This window comes from Globicephala melas, chromosome 4 (assembly GCF_963455315.2).
Source record: "Globicephala melas chromosome 4, mGloMel1.2, whole genome shotgun sequence".
NCBI classification, from domain to species: Eukaryota; Metazoa; Chordata; class Mammalia; order Artiodactyla; family Delphinidae; genus Globicephala; species Globicephala melas.
Genome location: NC_083317.1, coordinates 70,048,627 through 70,067,567, shown reverse-complemented (window position 1 = coordinate 70,067,567; position 18,941 = coordinate 70,048,627). Strand labels below are relative to the sequence as shown.

The 18,941-nt window shown below is 42.7% G+C and overlaps 1 protein-coding gene across 1 annotated transcript in view; it reads left to right on the top strand.

Annotated features, from left to right (window-relative positions):
• The window catches only part of MUC13 (mucin 13, cell surface associated), a 29,324-nt gene extending 10,913 nt beyond the window's left edge, over positions 1 to 18,411 (top strand). The window contains exons 4-10 of the mRNA XM_060298184.2: positions 4,722 to 4,873; positions 8,555 to 8,680; positions 9,021 to 9,141; positions 9,800 to 9,837; positions 11,442 to 11,526; positions 13,933 to 14,134; positions 15,716 to 18,411. Of these exons, the coding sequence (XP_060154167.1) occupies positions 4,722 to 4,873; positions 8,555 to 8,680; positions 9,021 to 9,141; positions 9,800 to 9,837; positions 11,442 to 11,526; positions 13,933 to 14,134 (724 nt within the window). The 3' untranslated portion in view covers positions 15,716 to 18,411. The remainder of the gene's footprint in view (positions 1 to 4,721; positions 4,874 to 8,554; positions 8,681 to 9,020; positions 9,142 to 9,799; positions 9,838 to 11,441; positions 11,527 to 13,932; positions 14,135 to 15,715) is intronic.
• The last annotated feature ends 530 nt before the right edge of the window (positions 18,412 to 18,941 follow it).

The window sequence follows — 18,941 nt, the reverse complement described above, 5'->3', positions numbered from 1 at the left end:
TCAAACAAAGTCTTGCCGTGATGTATGTCAAAGAGTGTTCTTCCTATGTTTTCCTCTAAGAGTTTTATAGTGTCTGGGCTTACATTTAGGTCTCGAATCCATTTTGAGTTTATTTTTGTGTATGGTGTCATGGAGTGTTCTAATTTCATTCTTTTACATGTAGCTCTCCAGTTTTCCCAGCACCACTTATTGAAGAGACTGTCTTTTCTCCATTGTATATTCTTGCCTCCTTTGTCATAGATTAATTGACCATAGGTGCGTGGGTTTATCTCTGGGCTTTCTATCTTGTTCCATTGATCTATGTTTCTGTTTTTGTGCCAGTACCATGTTGTCTTGATTACTGTAGCTTTGTAGTATAGTCTGAAGTCAGGAAGTCTGATTCCTCCAGCTCTGTTTTTTTCCTTCAAGACTGATTTGGCTGTTTGGGGTATTTTGTGTCTCCCTACAAAATTTAAGATTTTTTGTCCTAGTTCTGTAAAAAATGCCATTGGTAATTTGATAGGGATTGCATTGAACTTGTAGATTGCTTTGGGTAGTATAGTCATTTTCACAATATTGATTCTTCCAATCCAAGAACTTGGTATATCTCTCCTTCTGTTGGTATCATCTTTAATTTCTTTCATCAGTGTTTACAGTTTTCTGTCTACAGGTCTTTTGTCTCTCTAGGTAGGTTTATTCCTAGGCATTTTATTATTTTTGTTGCAATGGTAAATGGGAGTGTTTCCTTAATTTCTGTTTCAAATTTTTCATCATTAGTGTATAGGAATGCAAGAGATTTCTGTGCATTAATTTTGTATCCTGCGACTTTACCAAATTCATTGATTAGCTCTAGTAGTTTTCTGGTGGCATATTTAGGATTCTCTATGTATAGTATCATGTCATCTGCAAACAGTGAGAGTTTTACTTCTTCTTTTCCAATTTGTATTCCTTTTATTTCTTTTTCTTCTCTGATTGCTGTGGCTAGGACTTCCAAAGCTATGCTGAATAATAACGGTGAGAGTGGACATCATTGTCTTTTTCCTGATCTTAGAGGAAATGTTTTCAGTTTTTCACCATTGAGAATGATGTTTCCTGTGGGTTTGTCGTATATGGCCTTTATTATGTTGAGGTAGGTTCCCTCTATGCCCACTTTCTGGAGAGTGTCTATCATAAATGGGTGTTGAATTTTGTGAAAAGCTTTTTTCTGCATCTATTGAGATGATCATATGGTTTTTATTCTTCAATTTGTTAATATGGTGTATCACATTGATTGATTTGCATATATTGAAGAATCTTGCATCCCTGGGATAAATCCCACTTGATCATGGTGTATGATCCTTTTAATGTGCTGTTGGATTCTGTTTGCTAGTATTTTGTTGAGGATTTTTGCATCTATATTCATCAGTGATATTGGTCTGTCATTTTCTTTTTTTGTAGGATCTTTGTCTGGTTTTGGTATCAGGGTGATGGTGGCCTCATAGAATGAGTTTGGGAGTGGTCCTTCCTCTGCAATTTTTTGGAAGAGTTTGAGAAGGATGGGTGTTAGCTCTTCTCTAAATGTTTGAGAGAATTCACCTGTGAAGCCATCTGGTCCTGGACTTTTGTTTGTTGGAAGATTTTTTTTTTTTTTTTTTTTTTCAGTACGCGGGCCTCTCATGGCTGTGGCCCCTCCCATTGTGGAGCACAGGCTCCGGACGCGCAGGCTCAGTGGCCATGGCTCATGGGCCCAGCCGCTCCGCAGCATGTAGGATCCTCATGGACCGCGGCACAAACACGCGTCCCCTGCATCGGCAGGCGGACTCTCAACCACTGCGCCACCAGGGAAGCCCTGTTGGAAGATTTATTTTTTTATTTTTTTATTTTTATTTATTTTTTAAAGGGCTTCAAATGCTTGGCTTTTTATTTATTTACTTATTTATTTTTGACTGTGTTGGCTCTTCATTTCTGTGCGAGGACTTTCTCTAGTTGTGGCAAGTGGGGGCCACTCTTCATCGCGGTGCTGTTGGAAGATTTTTAATCACAGTTTCAATTTCATTACTTGTGATTGGTCTGTTCATATTTTCTGTTTCTGCCTGGTTCAGTCCTGGGAGGTTATACTTCTCTAAGAATTTGTCCATTTCTTCCAGGTTGTCCATTTTACTGGCATAGAGTTGCTTGTAGTAGTCTCTTAGGATGCTTTGTATTTCTGCGGTGTCTGTTCTAACTTCTCCTTTTTCCTTTCTAATTTTACTGATTTGAGTCCTTTCCCTCTTTTTCTTTTTCTTTTTTTTTTTTTTCTTTTTTGCCGTACATGGGACTCTCACTGTTGTGGCCTCTCCCATTGTGGAGCACAGGCTCCGGACGCGCAGGTCAGCGGCCATGGCTCATGGGCCTAGCTGCTCCGTGGCATGTGGGATCTTCCCGGACCGGGGCACGAACCCATGTCCCCTGCATCGGCAGGTGGACTCTCAACCACTGTGCCACCAGGGAAGCTCCCTCTTTTTCTTGATGAGTCTGGCTAAAGGTTTATCAATTTTGTTTATCTTCTCAAAGAACCAGCTTTTAGTTTTATTGATCTTTGCTATTGTTTTCTTTGTTTCTATTTCATTTATTTCTGCTCTAATCTTTATGATTTCTTTCCTTCTACTAACTTTGGGTGTTGTTTGTTCTTCTTTCTCTAGTTCCTTTAGGTGTAAGGTGTAAGGTTACACCTTTGGTTGTTTATTTGAGATGTTTCTTGAGGTAGGCTTGTATTGCTATAAACTTCCCTCTTAGAACTGCTTTTGCTGCATCCCATAGGTTTTGGATTGTCGTGTTTTCATTGTAGTTTGTCTTTAGGTATTTTTAAATTTCCTCTTTGATTTCTTCAGTGATCTCTCGGTTATTTAGTAACATATTGTTTAGCCTCCATGTGTTTGTGTTTTTTACATTTTTTCCCCCTGTAATTGATTTCTAATCTCATAGCATTGTGGTCAGAAAAGATGCTTCATATGATTTCAGTTTTCTTAAGTTTACCAAAGCTTGATTTGTGACCCAAGATGTGATCAGTCCTGGAGAATGTTACGTGTGCACTTGAGAAGAAAGTGTAATCTGCTCTTTTTGGATGGAATGTCCTATAAATATCAATTAAATCTATCCGGTCTATAGTGTCATTTAAAGCTTATGTTTCCTTATTAATTTTCTCTCTGGATGATCTGTCCATTGGTGTAAGTAAGGTGTTAAAGTCCCCCACTATGATTGTGTTGCTGTCAATTCCCTCTTTTAGAGCTGTTAGCAGTTGCCTTATGTATTGAGGTGCTCCTATGTTGGGTGCATATATATTTATAATTGTTATATCTTCTTGGACTGATCCCTTGATCATTATGTAGTGTCCTTCCTTGTCTCTTGTAACGTTCTTTATTTTAAAGTCTATTTTATCTGATATGAACATTGCTACTCCAGCTTTCTTTTGATTTCCATTTGCATGGGATATCTTTTTCCATCTCCTCACTTTCAGTCTGTACGTGTCCGTAGGTCTGAAGTGGGTCTCTTGTAGACAGCATATATATGGGTCTTGTTTTTGTATCCATCCAGCAGGCCTGTGTCTTTTGGTTGAAGCATTTAATCCATTCATGTTTAAGGTAATTATGTATGTTCCTATTACCATTTTATTAATGGTTTTGGGTTTGTTTTTGTAGGTCCTTTTCTTCTCTTGTGTTTCCCAGTTAGAGAAGTTCCTTTAGCATTTGTTGTAGAGCTGGTTTGGTGGTGCTGAGTTCTCTTAGGTTTTGCTTGTCTGTAAAGCTTTTGATTTCTCCATTGAATCTGAATGAGATCCTTGCCAGGTAGAGTAATCTTGGTTGTAGGTTCTTCCCTTTCATCACTTTAAATATATCATGCCACTCCCTTCTGGCTTGTAGAGTTTCTGCTGAGAAATCAGCTGTTAACCTTATATGGGAGTTCCCTTGTATGTTATTTGTCATTTTTCCCTTGCTGCTTTCAATAATTTTTCTTTGTCTTTAATTTTTGTCAGTTTGATTACTATGTGTCTCAGCATGTTTCTCCTTGTGTTTATCCTGTATGGGAGTCTCTTCACTTCCTGGACCTGGCTATTTCCTTTCCCATGTTAGGGAAGTTTTTGACTATAATCTCTTCAAATATTTTCTCTGGTCCTTTCTCTCTCTCTTCTCCTTCTTGAACCCCTATAATGCAAATGTTGTTGTGTTTAATGTCCCAGAGGTCTCTTAGGCTGTCTTCATTTCTTTTCATTCTTTTTTCTTTATTCTGTTCTGTGGCAGTGAATTCTACCATTCTGTCTTCCAGGTCACTTATCTGTTCTTCTGCCTCAGTTATTCTGCTATTGATTCCTTCTAGTGTATTTTTCAGTTCAGTTATTGTATTGTTCATCTCTGTTTGTTTGTTCTTTAATTCTTCTAAGTTTTTGTTCTTAATTCTTCTAGGTCTTTGTTAAACATTTCTTGCATCTTCTTGATCTTTGCCTCCATTCTTTTTCCTAGGTACTGGATCATCTTCACTATCATTATTCTGAATTCTTTTTCTGGAAGGTTGCCTATCTCCACTTCATTTAGTTGTTTTTCTGGGGTTTTGTCTTGTTCTTTCATCTGGTACAATGTCCTCTGCCTTTTCATTTTGTCTGTCTTTCTGTGAATGTGGTTTTCCTTCCACAGGCTGCAGAATTATATTTCTTCTTGCTTCTCCTGTGAAGACCAATTTGTTGACGCTTCAGTTCAATTCATCAAGTGATGGATTCATTTCATTTTTAGCACATCTCCTTCAGCAAGATCTGCAATGCATACTGTTGCCATAGCAGTAGTAAACATTTTTATGGAAACTACAAAACAAACTGAAGAAAACGTATCACTTGCCATTGAAAGAGCAATAGAACACAGTGCAACTGAGTTTACAGGATACATCAGTAAGTATGAAATAATTTTATACGACGATTACCTGAAGAACTATCTACTTTTCACAAATTTTTCTATTATATGTTTGAAGGGGGCCAGAAGCACTGAATAATTGAATCCACGGACATCTCCCAGTTTCCTTTGAATCTGTCCTTTCTTCCTCCCTCCGTTTCCCCTGTCATTTGGCTTCTGCTCCTTTATCACCATCCCCCAAGTCATCAGACTGACTAGTTTGTTCCTCTTCTTGGAAGGCAGTCTTGGACAAATAGCCTCTGGACCAGGAAAGATGAAGAAAGGAGAAACAAGAGGGCTGTATACCAAGTTTTAGCTTTCCGAATGCTATAGAAAGTTTTATCTATACTGTTTCCCCTTTAGGCCGACACAACCCCCCCCACAGGACAGCTGTTAACAATTCATTTTTACTGTGTTACAAACACCCCAAATCTTAGTGGCCTGAACAACAACCATTTATTTATTATAACGCTATAATTCTGTGGGTCAGAATTTGGGCTGGGCTTACCTGGGCAGTTCTGCTCGTCTAGGCGGGGCTCGGCTGATCTCTGCTTGGCTCACTTAAGCATCGGCCATTAGCTGCCGGGTAGATCAGCTGAGGGCTGACTGATCTAAGATGGCTCAGCTGGACAGTTTGTCTCTGCTCCACATGATCTCCCTTCCTCCAGCAGGTTAGTCCAAAAGGGTTTCAAGAGCAGCAAGAGGGCACATTTCAGTACACAGGTGCTTCTCACTCTCTGCTAATGTTATATTTACAACTGTCCTGACGGCCAAAGCAATTCACATGACAAAGCACAGTGGGGCAGGCCCTACGAAGGGGCATGGACACAGGAAGGCAGGAATAAACTGGCACTATTACTTCAATCACCACAGCAGTCATCAGGAGTTCCTCATCTCAGAGGTGTCCAAGGCCAGCCCTGGGGGCAGCTCTGTGCAACTGGTTCTCAGTCCTGGTTGCCAAACCCAAAGGCCTCTGTTGAGACACAACTTATCTGACTTTTCTGTAACATTTGATACTAGTATCCTCCCATTCCTGAAGTCCTCTTCTCTCTGAACCTCCACTCACCATTCTCCTGATCCCATTCTGCCTTCCTCATCTTTCATTTTGATCCTTCTGCGACTCCTTCTTTAGTCTCTTAAATTTTTGCTTTTTGCTTATTGTAACCTCCATGCCCTAGTTTGCAAAACTTATTTCTCTTTTTGAAAATATAATCAAATTCTGTTCATTTATAGTTTTCTAGCACCTTCTCTCTTTTTCGAGATTTCACAGATGATCACTGTTCTCTCAGGACCTGGAATGTAAATGCTCTGGAATAAAACACTTAAAATTCTATTAGAAAAGATGGGGGTTCCCCTGCACTGTACCCGCTCCATGGGTCCCTTTAGCAATGTCCATTCAACTCTTTTCCATCCAAGTATTATTTCCTGGCAAGACTGGAGAAAAATTGTTCTGAAGCCATTCTGTTTTTCTCATGTCATTCATCAACATTACACCAACCAGGCCTGGCCTTTCCATGAGCGCCTGTAACATGGAAAACATATACACCCTTTCATTCATTTGCCCATTTTTTATTTTTAACCCTTTGCACTTTGTTGTTGGATTTTTGTTGCTGTTGTTGTTTTGGGTTTTGTTTGTGGCAAGCCTGAGCTCATTTGGGACTCTAGACTGTCTCTGTCACACTTTTAATATTCCATCTTTGGTTATGGGATCTTCTTTTTATATTTTGTCTCTCATCTGAGAGCGTCCTTTGCAAACCATGCCAGTTTCTTATATTACCTGGCCCTCTCCCTTTTTTTTTTTTTACAGCTTGTTGGGATCATTTGCAGCTGCACAGTTAGAATTACATTTTCAGAGCTTCTTACTTTCCTGAACTGTTTTCATCTTCCAGAGTCTCATGCCATGGAACTGCACCTTATCCTTTTTGAACATTTCAATATTTACTCTCTCAGTCATACTTCTCTTTCTGGCTGTCACCTGGTCCTTGTCTTCCAAGGGAGTCATCACTTCTACCTGCGAATAAATTTCTCCTCAGGGTCAGAATTTGGTCCACAGTAGCAATTCATGCCGTCAGAACCTCTACCTCCAGAAGATGAAACTGTCAGCAAGGCAAGACAAAAACCTTATCATATGCTCTGCTTTGGGCTGAATGAGACTTCTAGCAAGTGTGAGGAAGTTGAGGATCCCCATCAGCATGGGGACTGACCACTCCAAGTGGTTGTCAGATGAAAATAACCAGTGCATTCTTCAAAATAAAGTTGGGGACCCTTGCAATTCTCTCATTTGGTTCTACTTAGTAACTGCCTTGGTTCTGAGCCCTGGAAGACTTGAAACCATCTGGTCTCAGGGCTGAGAATTGCTCTTTTTTTGGACAACTCTTCTCAGCATCTCTCCACTCTGAGACCAGGCATGTGCTCTTAGGTACATTAACAGATTACCAAATGATGCCAGCTAGAGACGGCCACAGGAGCATGAGCCGCCCAGCACATGGAAGGGAGAGCTCAGAACTTTTAGAGAAAAACACTTTTTCCTGCTCTCTTGCTTCTGCTGCAAAGACAGATTCTCTTTTCTGTGTCAAAAGTTGTAGAATCTCTTTCTCTGGTTTTTATTTAGAGGCATTTTCAAATGGCAGGTAATGAAGGAAGGTTAGTTACAGGTTTGGGATGTTTAGAAGAGAGTAACCACATATCTGTTCTACCTGCTCCTATTCTCTCCCCCTAATCTATTCTCAGATTCATCTTTTTGTCCCTAATGTCTTCCAATCTGCTTCTAGACTAACATTCTTAAAAGATGGCTTTCTTATGCCATGCTTCTGTTCAGAATCTATCAATGGATTCTCAGGCTTGTAGGATAAAAGTCAGTGTCCGTAACCTGACATTGAAACCCTGCTATACCCATGAGTGAACAAAAGAACGATTACTTGCTGAGTATCTTATAGTGGACAATTGCATTTACATTAGTTCATTCAGTTCTCACAACAATCATGTGAAACAAGAATCATTAGCCCATTTCATAGATGGAGGGAACTTGGACCCACCACGCATTAAACATTTGAACAAAAAGCCCACGGCCAATCAACGGTAGAGCCAAGAGTTCTCACTTTTGTTCCTCCTCACCACACTGCCTCTCCCCTGCCCACGTACAACTCCATCACTCCTGGACAAGAATACTTTACTTCTTTTCATGCCTTGTTTACTCCACTTAGACCTTGCCTCTCCTTTGACTGTTCAAGTCTTCCCTATCTTTCAAGACTTAGCCCGATTTCCACGATGTTACCTTTAGCTACCTGAGCCCCTGAATTCCCACTGTACTTAAAGTCTGTATTACAAGTTGCTGGATGCGATTCTCTAAGGGTATAAACAGGTAACTCTCCAAAGATGGGGTCCAAAACTTATGCAGCTATTGTGTCCCTTGTGGAACCTAGCAAAGAGGTAGGTGCAAAAGAGACTTGGAACATCATTGCCTTGCACTGGATTGAATTAATTTTAATTGAATAATATAAGGAAATAGTTATAGAAGAGATCTCCTGGGGAGTTGAATTTCAGAATCTCAGATTTTCATTGGTTGAATCCCAAAATGTGTTAAAAGGCAACAATAACGACAGTGGAATGGGGTGCTTTCACAGGTTACCTTATCCATATTGTCTTGCTAAATATGTCTTTGAATTATTTGTGCCTCTTAGAGCAAGAGCGGTGTGATTATTATGGTTGTGAGAAAGAGAATGGGCAAGATGACTGCACCAGTGGTTTACTATGTCAGTGCAAACCGGGGCTGCTGAGACCGAACCCACAGATCCCCCTGTGTGTTGGTAAGTGTTCCACCTGCTTCTAAATGTTCTTCGTGCCTCCTCCACTCTCTCCTTTTGCATTTGCAAAGTACACACTTTCCTGCTCAAGTTTCCATGTGCATTTCAGAGTCTGAGGGATGTGAATTTTGGCTTTAGTCCTGTGGGCCTGGATAGGGCCTTGGCTGAGAGCTGGTGAGGAGGCCCACATGCCGCTTCACAGGGCGCACGTCAAGTGCAGAGCCACTGAGCACCGCGTTTTACCCAGAAAAAGCAACGTGAAAAAATTGTATTCTGTGATGTGTCACTTTGGTGTTGAAGGGGTTGTTTCTGAAAATTACCCAGAAATCACTCTCTTTTGAAGCTTTGTGTCCTGATGACTGCAACACACAGAACAATAAGCAATGCCTAGTGAAGGACAGCAGGAACTCTACCTGCGTGTGCCTGCCAGACTACAAGGAAGATGATCATGGGATCTGTCAACCGTAAGAGAAATCCCTCCTTCTTCATCTTGTCATAGCTGAAACTAGGCAAAAAGGATAGAGCTTGTCACATATGTATGAGTTTAGGGTCTGGAAGTTGGTTCACTGGCATAAGTTGGTAGGTACAGAGCATCACCATCACCACCACCATCATCATCATCAGTTTTTGAACATTCTCCGTGTGCTGGGAACCACAGCAGGTAATGCTTCTCATACAACAACAGTCAGGAATGTATTTATTCCCCATTTTCAGGTGAGGAAACTGAAGCTCGGAGAATATAAGTGACACGTCCCCACTCACAGGGCAGCAAATAAATGGCCGAGCCAGGTGGTCTCGCAGCCCGAGGGGGCCCCACTAAGCTCCATGCCTCTGGGACTCGGCTTCACCCAAACTGCTGAATCCTCCTGGCGCTCAGAAGATGGAGCGTTCAGTTGGTAGCAAATGGAACCACACGGGATTGTGTAACCCGTCAACCTTCCAGAGTGCCGTGAAAGACACTCACCTGGAAGAATGGGAGCGTAAGGAAGAAAAGAGAGAGAGGAGACGGAACGGGGAGGAGAGAATGAAAGAAAGGTGCAAGGAAGACGTGGAGGTGGGGTGGGAACTCTGACCTGCTCCCACAAGGCTCCTTACCATGGTCTCCTACTCCTTGTATTTTAGGTGTGCGTTTGGCTACAGCGGAGTTGATTGTGAAGACCGTGAGTAGAAGAGTCTTGCTTTGTTAATAAGCTTCTAAGAAACAGACATTGACCGCATTCAAAATTCTGTTCAGTCCCCCAAAGTCTCTGGTTTGTTTCATAAAGAGAGAGAAAAATCTACCTGGAGTTTGTCTTCTGGGTCAGGCCACTCCATGCTCACCCTTAGGTTGTGGGCAGAGCCTCTCTGTTATGGGAAATAATAGAACTCAGCCCAAGAGATGGGCTGATGTCTCTGCACTTGTCCCAGGCCAAAGAAGTTTGTCCCAACATTATATTCATTTCCTACATTAGATTAAATATGCATTGTCTGCTACTAAAAAGGATAAAGACCAGTATATTCCAAAACTGTTTATGTCCACAGTAGAGCAGAACTAGAAACCAGATATTCAAATACTCAAATCATCTTTTGGTCTCAGAGCTATTTACTAATTTGGGATGTGTTGTCATAAATTCAGTTGCCTGGTTCCCTCCCAGGCCCTACCCCCACCAGACTGGGACAATACTAACTGTATATTTTAAGTGATTTCATATTTTACATTTTATATAATGAACTAAAAGATCAATGATCCAAGATGAAGGGAATATTCCTGTTAGCCTCCCAGCCAGCCACAAAGTTAGTGATAAGAAATGCTTTTAATTTCTACTGTATTTTGTTGTGAGGCTGGGTTTGCTAAGTCATTTCTTTCTTCTGGGCTTTCAGTGTCTACACCTATAAAATGACAAGTGCGGATCAGATGACCTTTGAGGTTTTTTCCAGACTTAATGGTCCCTGGCATCCTGGTTAGAGGTGGCATATATGGCAGTCACGTAGCAGAAAGGATCAAAGGGATCTAGAGCAGCAATGTCCAATAGAAACGTAACACGAGCTTCAGATTTAATTTCAGATTTTAAAAGCTCTGAGTAAATTTTAAGAAGTAAAGAGGAATAGGTGAAGTTGATTTTAGTAACATTTTATTTCACTCAATATATAGAAAATAATATTTCAATGGGCAATCAGTACAAGGATGATTAATGAGATATTTTACATTTTTTTCATACTATGTGTTTGAAATCTGCTGTGTATGTTAAAATTACACTTACCTGCCACCCCACAGCTGTATTTCAAGAGCACCAAACAAGCAGACCCAGAGGAGAATGGGTGGTAATGAACCTCCAGTCTCTTCCCTCATCAATTCCATCAAGCTCCTCTGTTAGTGACAAATTTAACTCCAACCCAGTTCCCCTAGTTTATCAGCAAAGTCCGTTCTGGCAGGCAGGCAGGCAAACCAGCAGAGGTAAGGAGGTAGTGTGGACCTCCGATGAGATCTCACCCCCCGACAAAGCCCAGGAAGGTCCTGCCACCATGACCTCCTCTGTGCTTATGGACTTCTTTTATCTGGCAAGGTTGCCTCTTTTGATTGGGTTCTGAAGACACAGTTGGGGGTGGGCAGAGAGAGGGCTAAAGGAGGTGAGCCCCCCACCCATCCTGGTCCTGGAAGAGGGTCAGAAAGCAGAGCCCAATTGTCCTCTTGGCCAGGAACCACTGGGAACACACGTACCTGTGCAGTAGACAGTGGGAGTCTGCTTGGGGGAAGCCGTTCCTACTCTTCTCCTTTCCCTTTCAGCATTTCAGCTGATCCTCACGATCGTGGGCACCATTGCTTGCATCCTCATTCTCGGCTTGGTGATCGCATTCATCATCTCAGCGAGGTATGGGATGAAGTGTCCCTTTCCTGGGACACAGTGCCACCTGCATTACACTCTGGTTTCCAAACACGCCCAGCCTTTCCCGGGCAAGAGAAGAAAAGTAAGGCGAGGCCTCTCTAATACCATTGCCCTTTTTGTCTTACCTGAATTTTCTTCTGATTCTATAAGCTACCCATGATCACTGAAGAAAATAGAAAATGTGGAAAGGAGCAGACTAAAAAGTCACCCACACAACCCACCACCCTGAAGCAACCAACATTTTGGCCTACATCCTTCCAGGTTTTTTGCTACTTTTTAAAATGATGTTATATATGTAATTTAGTATCTTTTGTGCTTTAAAATTTTTTTTGTGGAGGTTTGTTTTTGCTTAATACTATAAAGTGACATAGCAACCGTTTTCTGATGTCATTAAAAACTCTTTTGGGAGTTCAGGGGGTTTTTTTTGTTTTTGTTTTTTTGTTTTTTTTGTGGTATGTGGGCCTCTCACTGTTGTGGCCTCTCCCGTTGCGGAGCACAGGCTCCGGATGCGCAGGCTCAGCGGCCATGGCTCACGGGCCCAGCCGCTCCGCGGCATGTGGGATCTTCCCGGACCAGGGCACGAACCCGTGTCCCCTGCATCGGCAGGCGGAACCCCAACCCCTGCGCCACCAGGGAAGCCCCAGAGGGTTTTTTTTGAGCACAAGCCACCCATGTGCTTGGCCCTGCAATAAACCTTTATCTGCTCAAAAACAAAACAAAACAAAACACTCTTTTGTTAGCAGTATTTAACTCCATTGATGTTGTCAAATATGATTTTCATTAAGTCACTCCCTTGCCCAGGACCTCGCTGCAAATAGCCTAACGTCCACCTTAACTGAGTCCCCTGGGTTTTAAGTAGAAACATTACCTCTGCATGGCCTTTTCTCAGCTTGTGCCTTAAATGCCCTTCTTAAAAACTTAAGTAGGGTCCATTCATTTATTCTACAAACATTTAGATAAAGTTCCCTCCATTAATAGAGACGGAATACTATCATCTATTCCATTCTAAATGTGCCAAGTGAGGAGCTACTCTGATTTTTTAAAAAAAGCTACTTTTTGAAAATTACCTTTAGCTAATACCTTATATTTTGGCAAAATAGGTTTTTTTGCACTGTAATGCGAGAGGATAGAGTTTACATTACTAAAATATTTTGTTTCTTTTTTTTTCTTCTTTTACTCCATTATGATATTAACTCTTCCCCAGAGACTTGATTATAAGGATGCCAAGCTGGGAACTGAGAACACGACTTTCCCTTTTCCAGGGGTGGGGGTGTGGGGGACAGGACATTCGACTCTGGAGCAAGGCTGCTTCCTCCACAGTGGACCGGCTCACTGCCCCAGTCTCCAGGGTCCTCAGGGACTGTGATAGAGCTTGTGCCCCTTGAGAGCCTCGGTTCTCGGTTCCCCTTCCTGCTGCAGAGCCCTGTTTGCTCTTTGCTCAGCCACACATGGATGACTCTTGGGAGCTCTCCAAGAATTATACTTTCTTGCCCATTCCAAAGGGAAGGAAGCCTTTTGTCAGTTACCTTAGATGGGAGTGCTGTCACAGGGCAGGAACTCCGTGGCGGGCTGGGCTGACCATCAGGGTCACCAGGTGAGTGGGTCTTCCTTTCTGATGTTCCAGTGTCTGAGAGTCACCCCAGGACTGCCCTGTGGCCATGATGGATGCCTCTGGCCCCACTACCCATATTCTAACAGGGCAGGACTGTTGCTGCAGGCCAGAAGGAGAGAAGGGTCATGATCAGAGTTAATTGGGGGACAGGTGCCTCCCTCACCTGCAGGTCCATCCACTTGGCTTTGAATGCCTACACTTGAGGTCCTTGAGGGCCCACAGAACAACGTGGGAAACTCCTATTTCTCCTTAAGACCTTTATGCCTTGAACTCATTTTGTTCACGGAGGTGCTTCTGTAGACATTGACTTTGCCTGAATGAAAAATTGTACCACAAATCATCGTTTTCTTTGACTTTTATTACCATTTCCATAAATAATTCAAAAGCACACTGAAAAATACTAACATTATTAGCAAAATGTAAATGGGACTGGAGGAATTAGATGGTAACGTTGGATCAGGGTTAACGTTCTGGTTTTGATGGTTACATGGAGCTTATGAGGAGACTTAGGGAATCTACACTGAATGAAGTAATGACGTATTACCAGTAATGGACATCAGGTCTGCAGCTTATTCTTAAATGGTTCAGAAATGTTGACAGTCGGGGAATCTGGGTGATAGATGTATGGGAGCTCTGTGTAATTTTTCTTGTTTTTGGTAACTTACATGTAAATTTGAAATTATTTCAAAAATTCAAAACATTTTGAAGAAAAAATATTAACTTTTGCTTCAAGGAACTTGCTGCCATTGTCAGACCCTAATTCTTGTTACTGATTACAGTTCAAAGAACAAAAGGAGGAATGTGGAAGAACAGAACTTGATTGAGGACAATTTTCAAAATCTGCAACTGCGGAATACCGGCTTTAGCAATCTAGGAGCAGACGGGAGGATCTTCCCTAAGATCAACGTGAACCTGCCCAGAGAGAGTGAGCCACAGAATCCCTACGTAGTCCCGGGCGGTATACCCCGCGCACACTATTAGGTGAGTCTTTGCATGCTTTCTGTTTGCCTTTGCAGAGTGAAATGCCCCAGGGCCGACTTGGGACCTGGCTGTTGTATCATCAGCAGCCCTGGCTGCCCAGTAGACTTTTTTTTTAATCGAAAGCTATTGAAAGTAACCACCACTTGGTCCCTAACACTGACCATCTATGTGACTAGACACACCACTTAATTTATCTGTTCATCTATTTCCTCAGCTCTAAAAAAGGAATCTTAATTCACATGCCCTTAAGGTCTCCTTAAATGATATGTTTCTTGGGATACAACTCCAGTGGTTGTGATGACAATTCCCAGACTGTTGAAGGGCCTAGGACCTAGGGCAGGCCTGGGGAGGACTGTTGGATGTAAACATGGTTCTGTTTACGTGGATCCTTTCCAGCCAGCCCACATGAAGGCAGATCTCTCCTTTCCTCCCCGCCCCACCCCAGACCACAAGGCCACCCGATCAATTTCTAAAGCGACAAGGCAAGTGAGGCCGATAATATTTTCTTTCCCTTGGGAGGACTTTCAAGGCAAGTAGCTTGTCCTTGTTAGATTTGTTTTGGAGAATCGTAGCTGGCATTGCTCAGTGTGACCAAATGAAATACTGAAAGGAGAAAGCCTGTCAGAGAGGACTCCCTTGGGGAGGAGTGACAAGACAGAAGGGAGAGGAAAAGTGGCCAGAGAAGAGAGAGGGGGAAGAAGAGAGGAAAGGAGAGAAATGACTTGTTTAAAAGAGGAAGAGTGGGGAGAAAGGGAAAGAAGGAGGGGTGAGGTATCCCCAGGACAGAAGAAAAATAAAGAGGCTGAAAGAGAGGGGGGACCCGGGAGGGTGGTAGAGGGGCCGGGGAAGGGGAGCACAGTATCCCCACTCCCCGTGTGTGAGCGTTGCTTCTGCAGGCGGCCCAGGTGAGCGGGTCATCCTTTGAGGATCTTAACGCACTTTGAATATTCTGGGAAAATCTGACTTATTTTTAGTTTGAAATCCCACGGTTGATTTTACGTATCAGCTTTCCTTCAGTCATGGAATCTAAGTGTTCCATGCGTGCACGAAGGGATGACTTGCACAAAATGCGCCGTGTGGGGTCGGACACAGGGTCTAGCCAGCAAGAGCCGAGATGGACCTCTCTTTGGTCCTACCTGAGGTGAACCTTAACCATGGAACTGATTTCAAACCTCCCTTTCCCCACAGTGGAGCCCTTACTTCAAGTATAACCTCTGAAGAAAGCCCTTTAGTGGCTGAGCAGGCATGGGATTTAGAATCAGACAGACCTGGGTTCACAGCCTGGCCCTTCCTGCTACGAGCTGTGTGATCTCAGACAAGTTATTTGACTTCTCTGGGTTTGTTTTCTCATCTGTGAAATGGTTAAAATGAAGCCTACCTCAGAGGGTAAATATCAAATAAGCCAAAATGCATAAAGAACACAGCACGATGGGTTCTAATTTGAATAATAGTATTCAAATTGTATTAATTACAATAATGTTAATCACTTATGAATCTAAATTTTCTCATATGTTTCTGTTGGAATACTTCTTTTCTAAGAGTTTTTTCCCCCTCTCTTTCTCTCTCTCTCGTTTTGTCTAGAACGGTAAAAATTTGGAACCATCCATGGCCCCTCAACCCAACGTATGAGCTTTTATTTTGAGTGTTTCAAAGACTGATGGAGAAGGGAGCAGCCATGAAGGTCTGGCCTTTGGTATTTCTCTTCCATCCAGCCTCTCTGAATGGAAGTTGTGACTGTTTGCAATGAATACAGCTTGTTTGCTAACTAAGTACCTATGAAATTAAATGCACATAGATGCTATTAGTAAGCATCCATACTTAAGATAGTTGATTTGCTCCGATCAGTACAATAGTTAGGTTTTTTTTTTTTCCTGGCTGTGCAACAGTAATCATTCTATCTATCTAGAGGGAAGCTCCCCAGGATTTTTCACTCCTGAAAGAGTCTAGAAGAGTGTTGCTTTGAGTTGATACCCTGTAGATAAGTGACGTATTCTGGGAGACTCTTACACATCAGCTGTGGAGGTCCCAGGAGATGGGAGGACATACCATCCTTGAAGATGCTGAGGTTCATTCTCTGGCAAGTTAAAACAGGGAAGCTCCTTCTTTTCCTCAAATGTAGGGATTTCATTACCCTTGAACTGCCAGGAACTTGTGACCTGTGTTCAAATCAAGAGGACAGATAAAAAGAGACAGGTCTCTTAGCTTTTTGGGAGCAGTTACTGGCAATCCAGGGCCTTCTTAATGTCAACTAGAAGGCCTGAACTAGAAATGTCCTCTGCAGGGGTACGTTCTAGAGGGTTTGAAATGCCGGTGGGTAGGGGAGTCAGTGGGGAAAAATGTGACCAGGAGAAGGAGGAACAGAGGTAGAAGGAAGCTGGGCTGGAGGCTGAGTAAGGGAGAAGGTACCCAGGGCCCACCTTCATCCTCAGATTCCCCTCCTCAATGAGCAAATGGGCATTTCCTCTAATTCGTGCCCTACCCAAGATTTAGAACCTAGGAGAGGATGTGAAGACAGAGCCCCCAGAGCAAGAGCTTGAAGTCACTTTGAAATTGTAGACATTCTGACTGGCTCCTGGTGAGAGAGGGAGCTTGGGCTCTGGATCCAAACGTTCAGCCTCGTGATACAGACTCCAGAGGTATTCCACCAAAGCCTCAGCCTTCCCTGGGGACAGAGCCTTAGCCGTGGTCACGAACACACACACACAGCTAAGAATGGGGACAGCCACCTCCAGCACAGGCTTTCTTTAATGTTAGTAGTATCCTTGTTTATGTCTAATGTCTGGTCTCTTTGCAAGTTATTTTTATTTGTTGTTATTATTTGTTCTTGACTGTTAACTATAAGCAGTAACAAATAAAGTGTCTTTAATAGATGGTCCTCCCTTGTGTTTGGGACTTTGGGTGATGCACATAGCAGTTAAGTTTCACTTTCAATAGCAAACATGACACATGGTAAACCGAATTGATTAACATCTGCTCATTAGGGGCTGCTGGATTACCCAAGGTAATTTTTTTTTGTCATGGAATAGACATTTTTGGCTGCTTCCTCAGGCGTATCCCACAACTCTTCCATTTTGAAGCAACCAAGCATTTTGGGTGGGATTGATCCGACCCCTAGCTCCAAATGTAGGCCTTGGTTGGCCCAAGCCAATCAGTGGAATCCCATGCCGGCTTGCCAGTGATTGACTTAGCAAGCACATGGCACAAGTGGATATGATTAGAATAAATCTCAGATGTTGGTAGGAGGCTTGGAGGAGGAGAAACTCGTCGTTCTGGAGAGCGGGGTTGAGGAGGTGAGGCCTCGAACTGCTTCAGTTTTGCTGAGCTGACACATAGAGGAGGGCAAAGCTGAGAGAACCATGGAAGAATGGAGCTGGTGCTCTGATCAGACCATCCCTGAAGGCTCTGGACTTTACCGTTAGGACAGTTTGAGTAGTTGCTTCTGTTTTTGCAGGTGGAAGCATCCTCACTGATACAGCTTGTGATTACTCTTGTGTTCTCAAGGCTAGCTGGTGAACATAATAAAAGAAACTCGTATGACCTATTAATGCCCACAGTAAAAATATTAGTCAGCAATCAATAGGTTAACAGAATTAATGAAGACATAACTTAAAATTGGCTGACCACTGTAACTTGACATCACAGTCTCTAGTTCTGACCTGCATGTTACCTCCTTTACATTTGAAGATGATTCTGGATTTAGTGCTAAAAGTAGGCTATTTGAACCTCTTTTCTTTCTTTTTTTTAAAAAAATTTTTTATTTATTTATTTATTTGGTTGCACCGGGTCTTAGTTGCAGCAGGTGGGCTCCTTAGTTGCGGCTCACTGGCTCCTTAGTTGTGGCATGCAAAGTTTTAGTTGCAGCATGCCTGTGGGATCTAGTTCCCTGACCAGGGATCGAACCCGGGCCCCCTGCACTGGGAGCGCAGTGTCTTATCCACTGCGCCTCCAGGGAAGTCCCTGAACCTCTTTTCTAAAGAGTCCCACCTCTCTCGTGGCCCTCTGCACTACACCATGTCAGTTTCCATCACTGCTCAAAGGTCCTGGGCCATACAGAACTCTGGGCTTCATGGACCAGAGTACATCCATTCTTGGGTGAATTTCATTGCTATTGTTTGAATAAAAATAATGCTCCAAATATGTATATGTGTAATATTTATGAAAATGGCTTTTGTCTCCAAAGTTGCTTTTGATCTTACATAATAGAACGTGTAATTCATTTGTTTCCGCTCACTGGGACCTTTGCAAAGGTTTTCTAACTGACTGCCCTGCAACCTCACAGGCCTGTCAGAATGAACTTTCTAAGATGTGAATCTGATCATGATATTCCCTTGCTTAAGGCTTTCAGGGGTTCTCCACTGAGAGAATCAAGCTCAGAGATTCAAGCCAGACTCTTTGTGGCTCAAGTGCTCCAGAGTTGCCTCTCCTCCCCCGTCCCCACTCCCACTACCCCCGCAGTGCTCTAACACTTGCATACCTGCTGTTCCCTAAACATGCCACCTCCTCCTACAGCCATTTTTTTGGAATTTATTTTATTTTTTTTATACAGCAGGTTCTTATTAGTTATCTATTTTATACTACCTCCATTTTTTTGCCTGTGCTGTGCCCTGCACTTGAAATGCCCCTTTCCTTCAACTGCCTAATAAACACCTCCAACTGTCTAGATCAGCTAAAACACCATCTCTTCTGACTTTCAAATCCTCCCCTTCTCCACACAGCGCTCTCAAGCAGAAGTATCGCCTCTCTCGTGTCAGCTGGGTCCTGGAACTCATTTCCCTGGTAAAGAGGTCCTGCATGGTAAGTCTGTGTT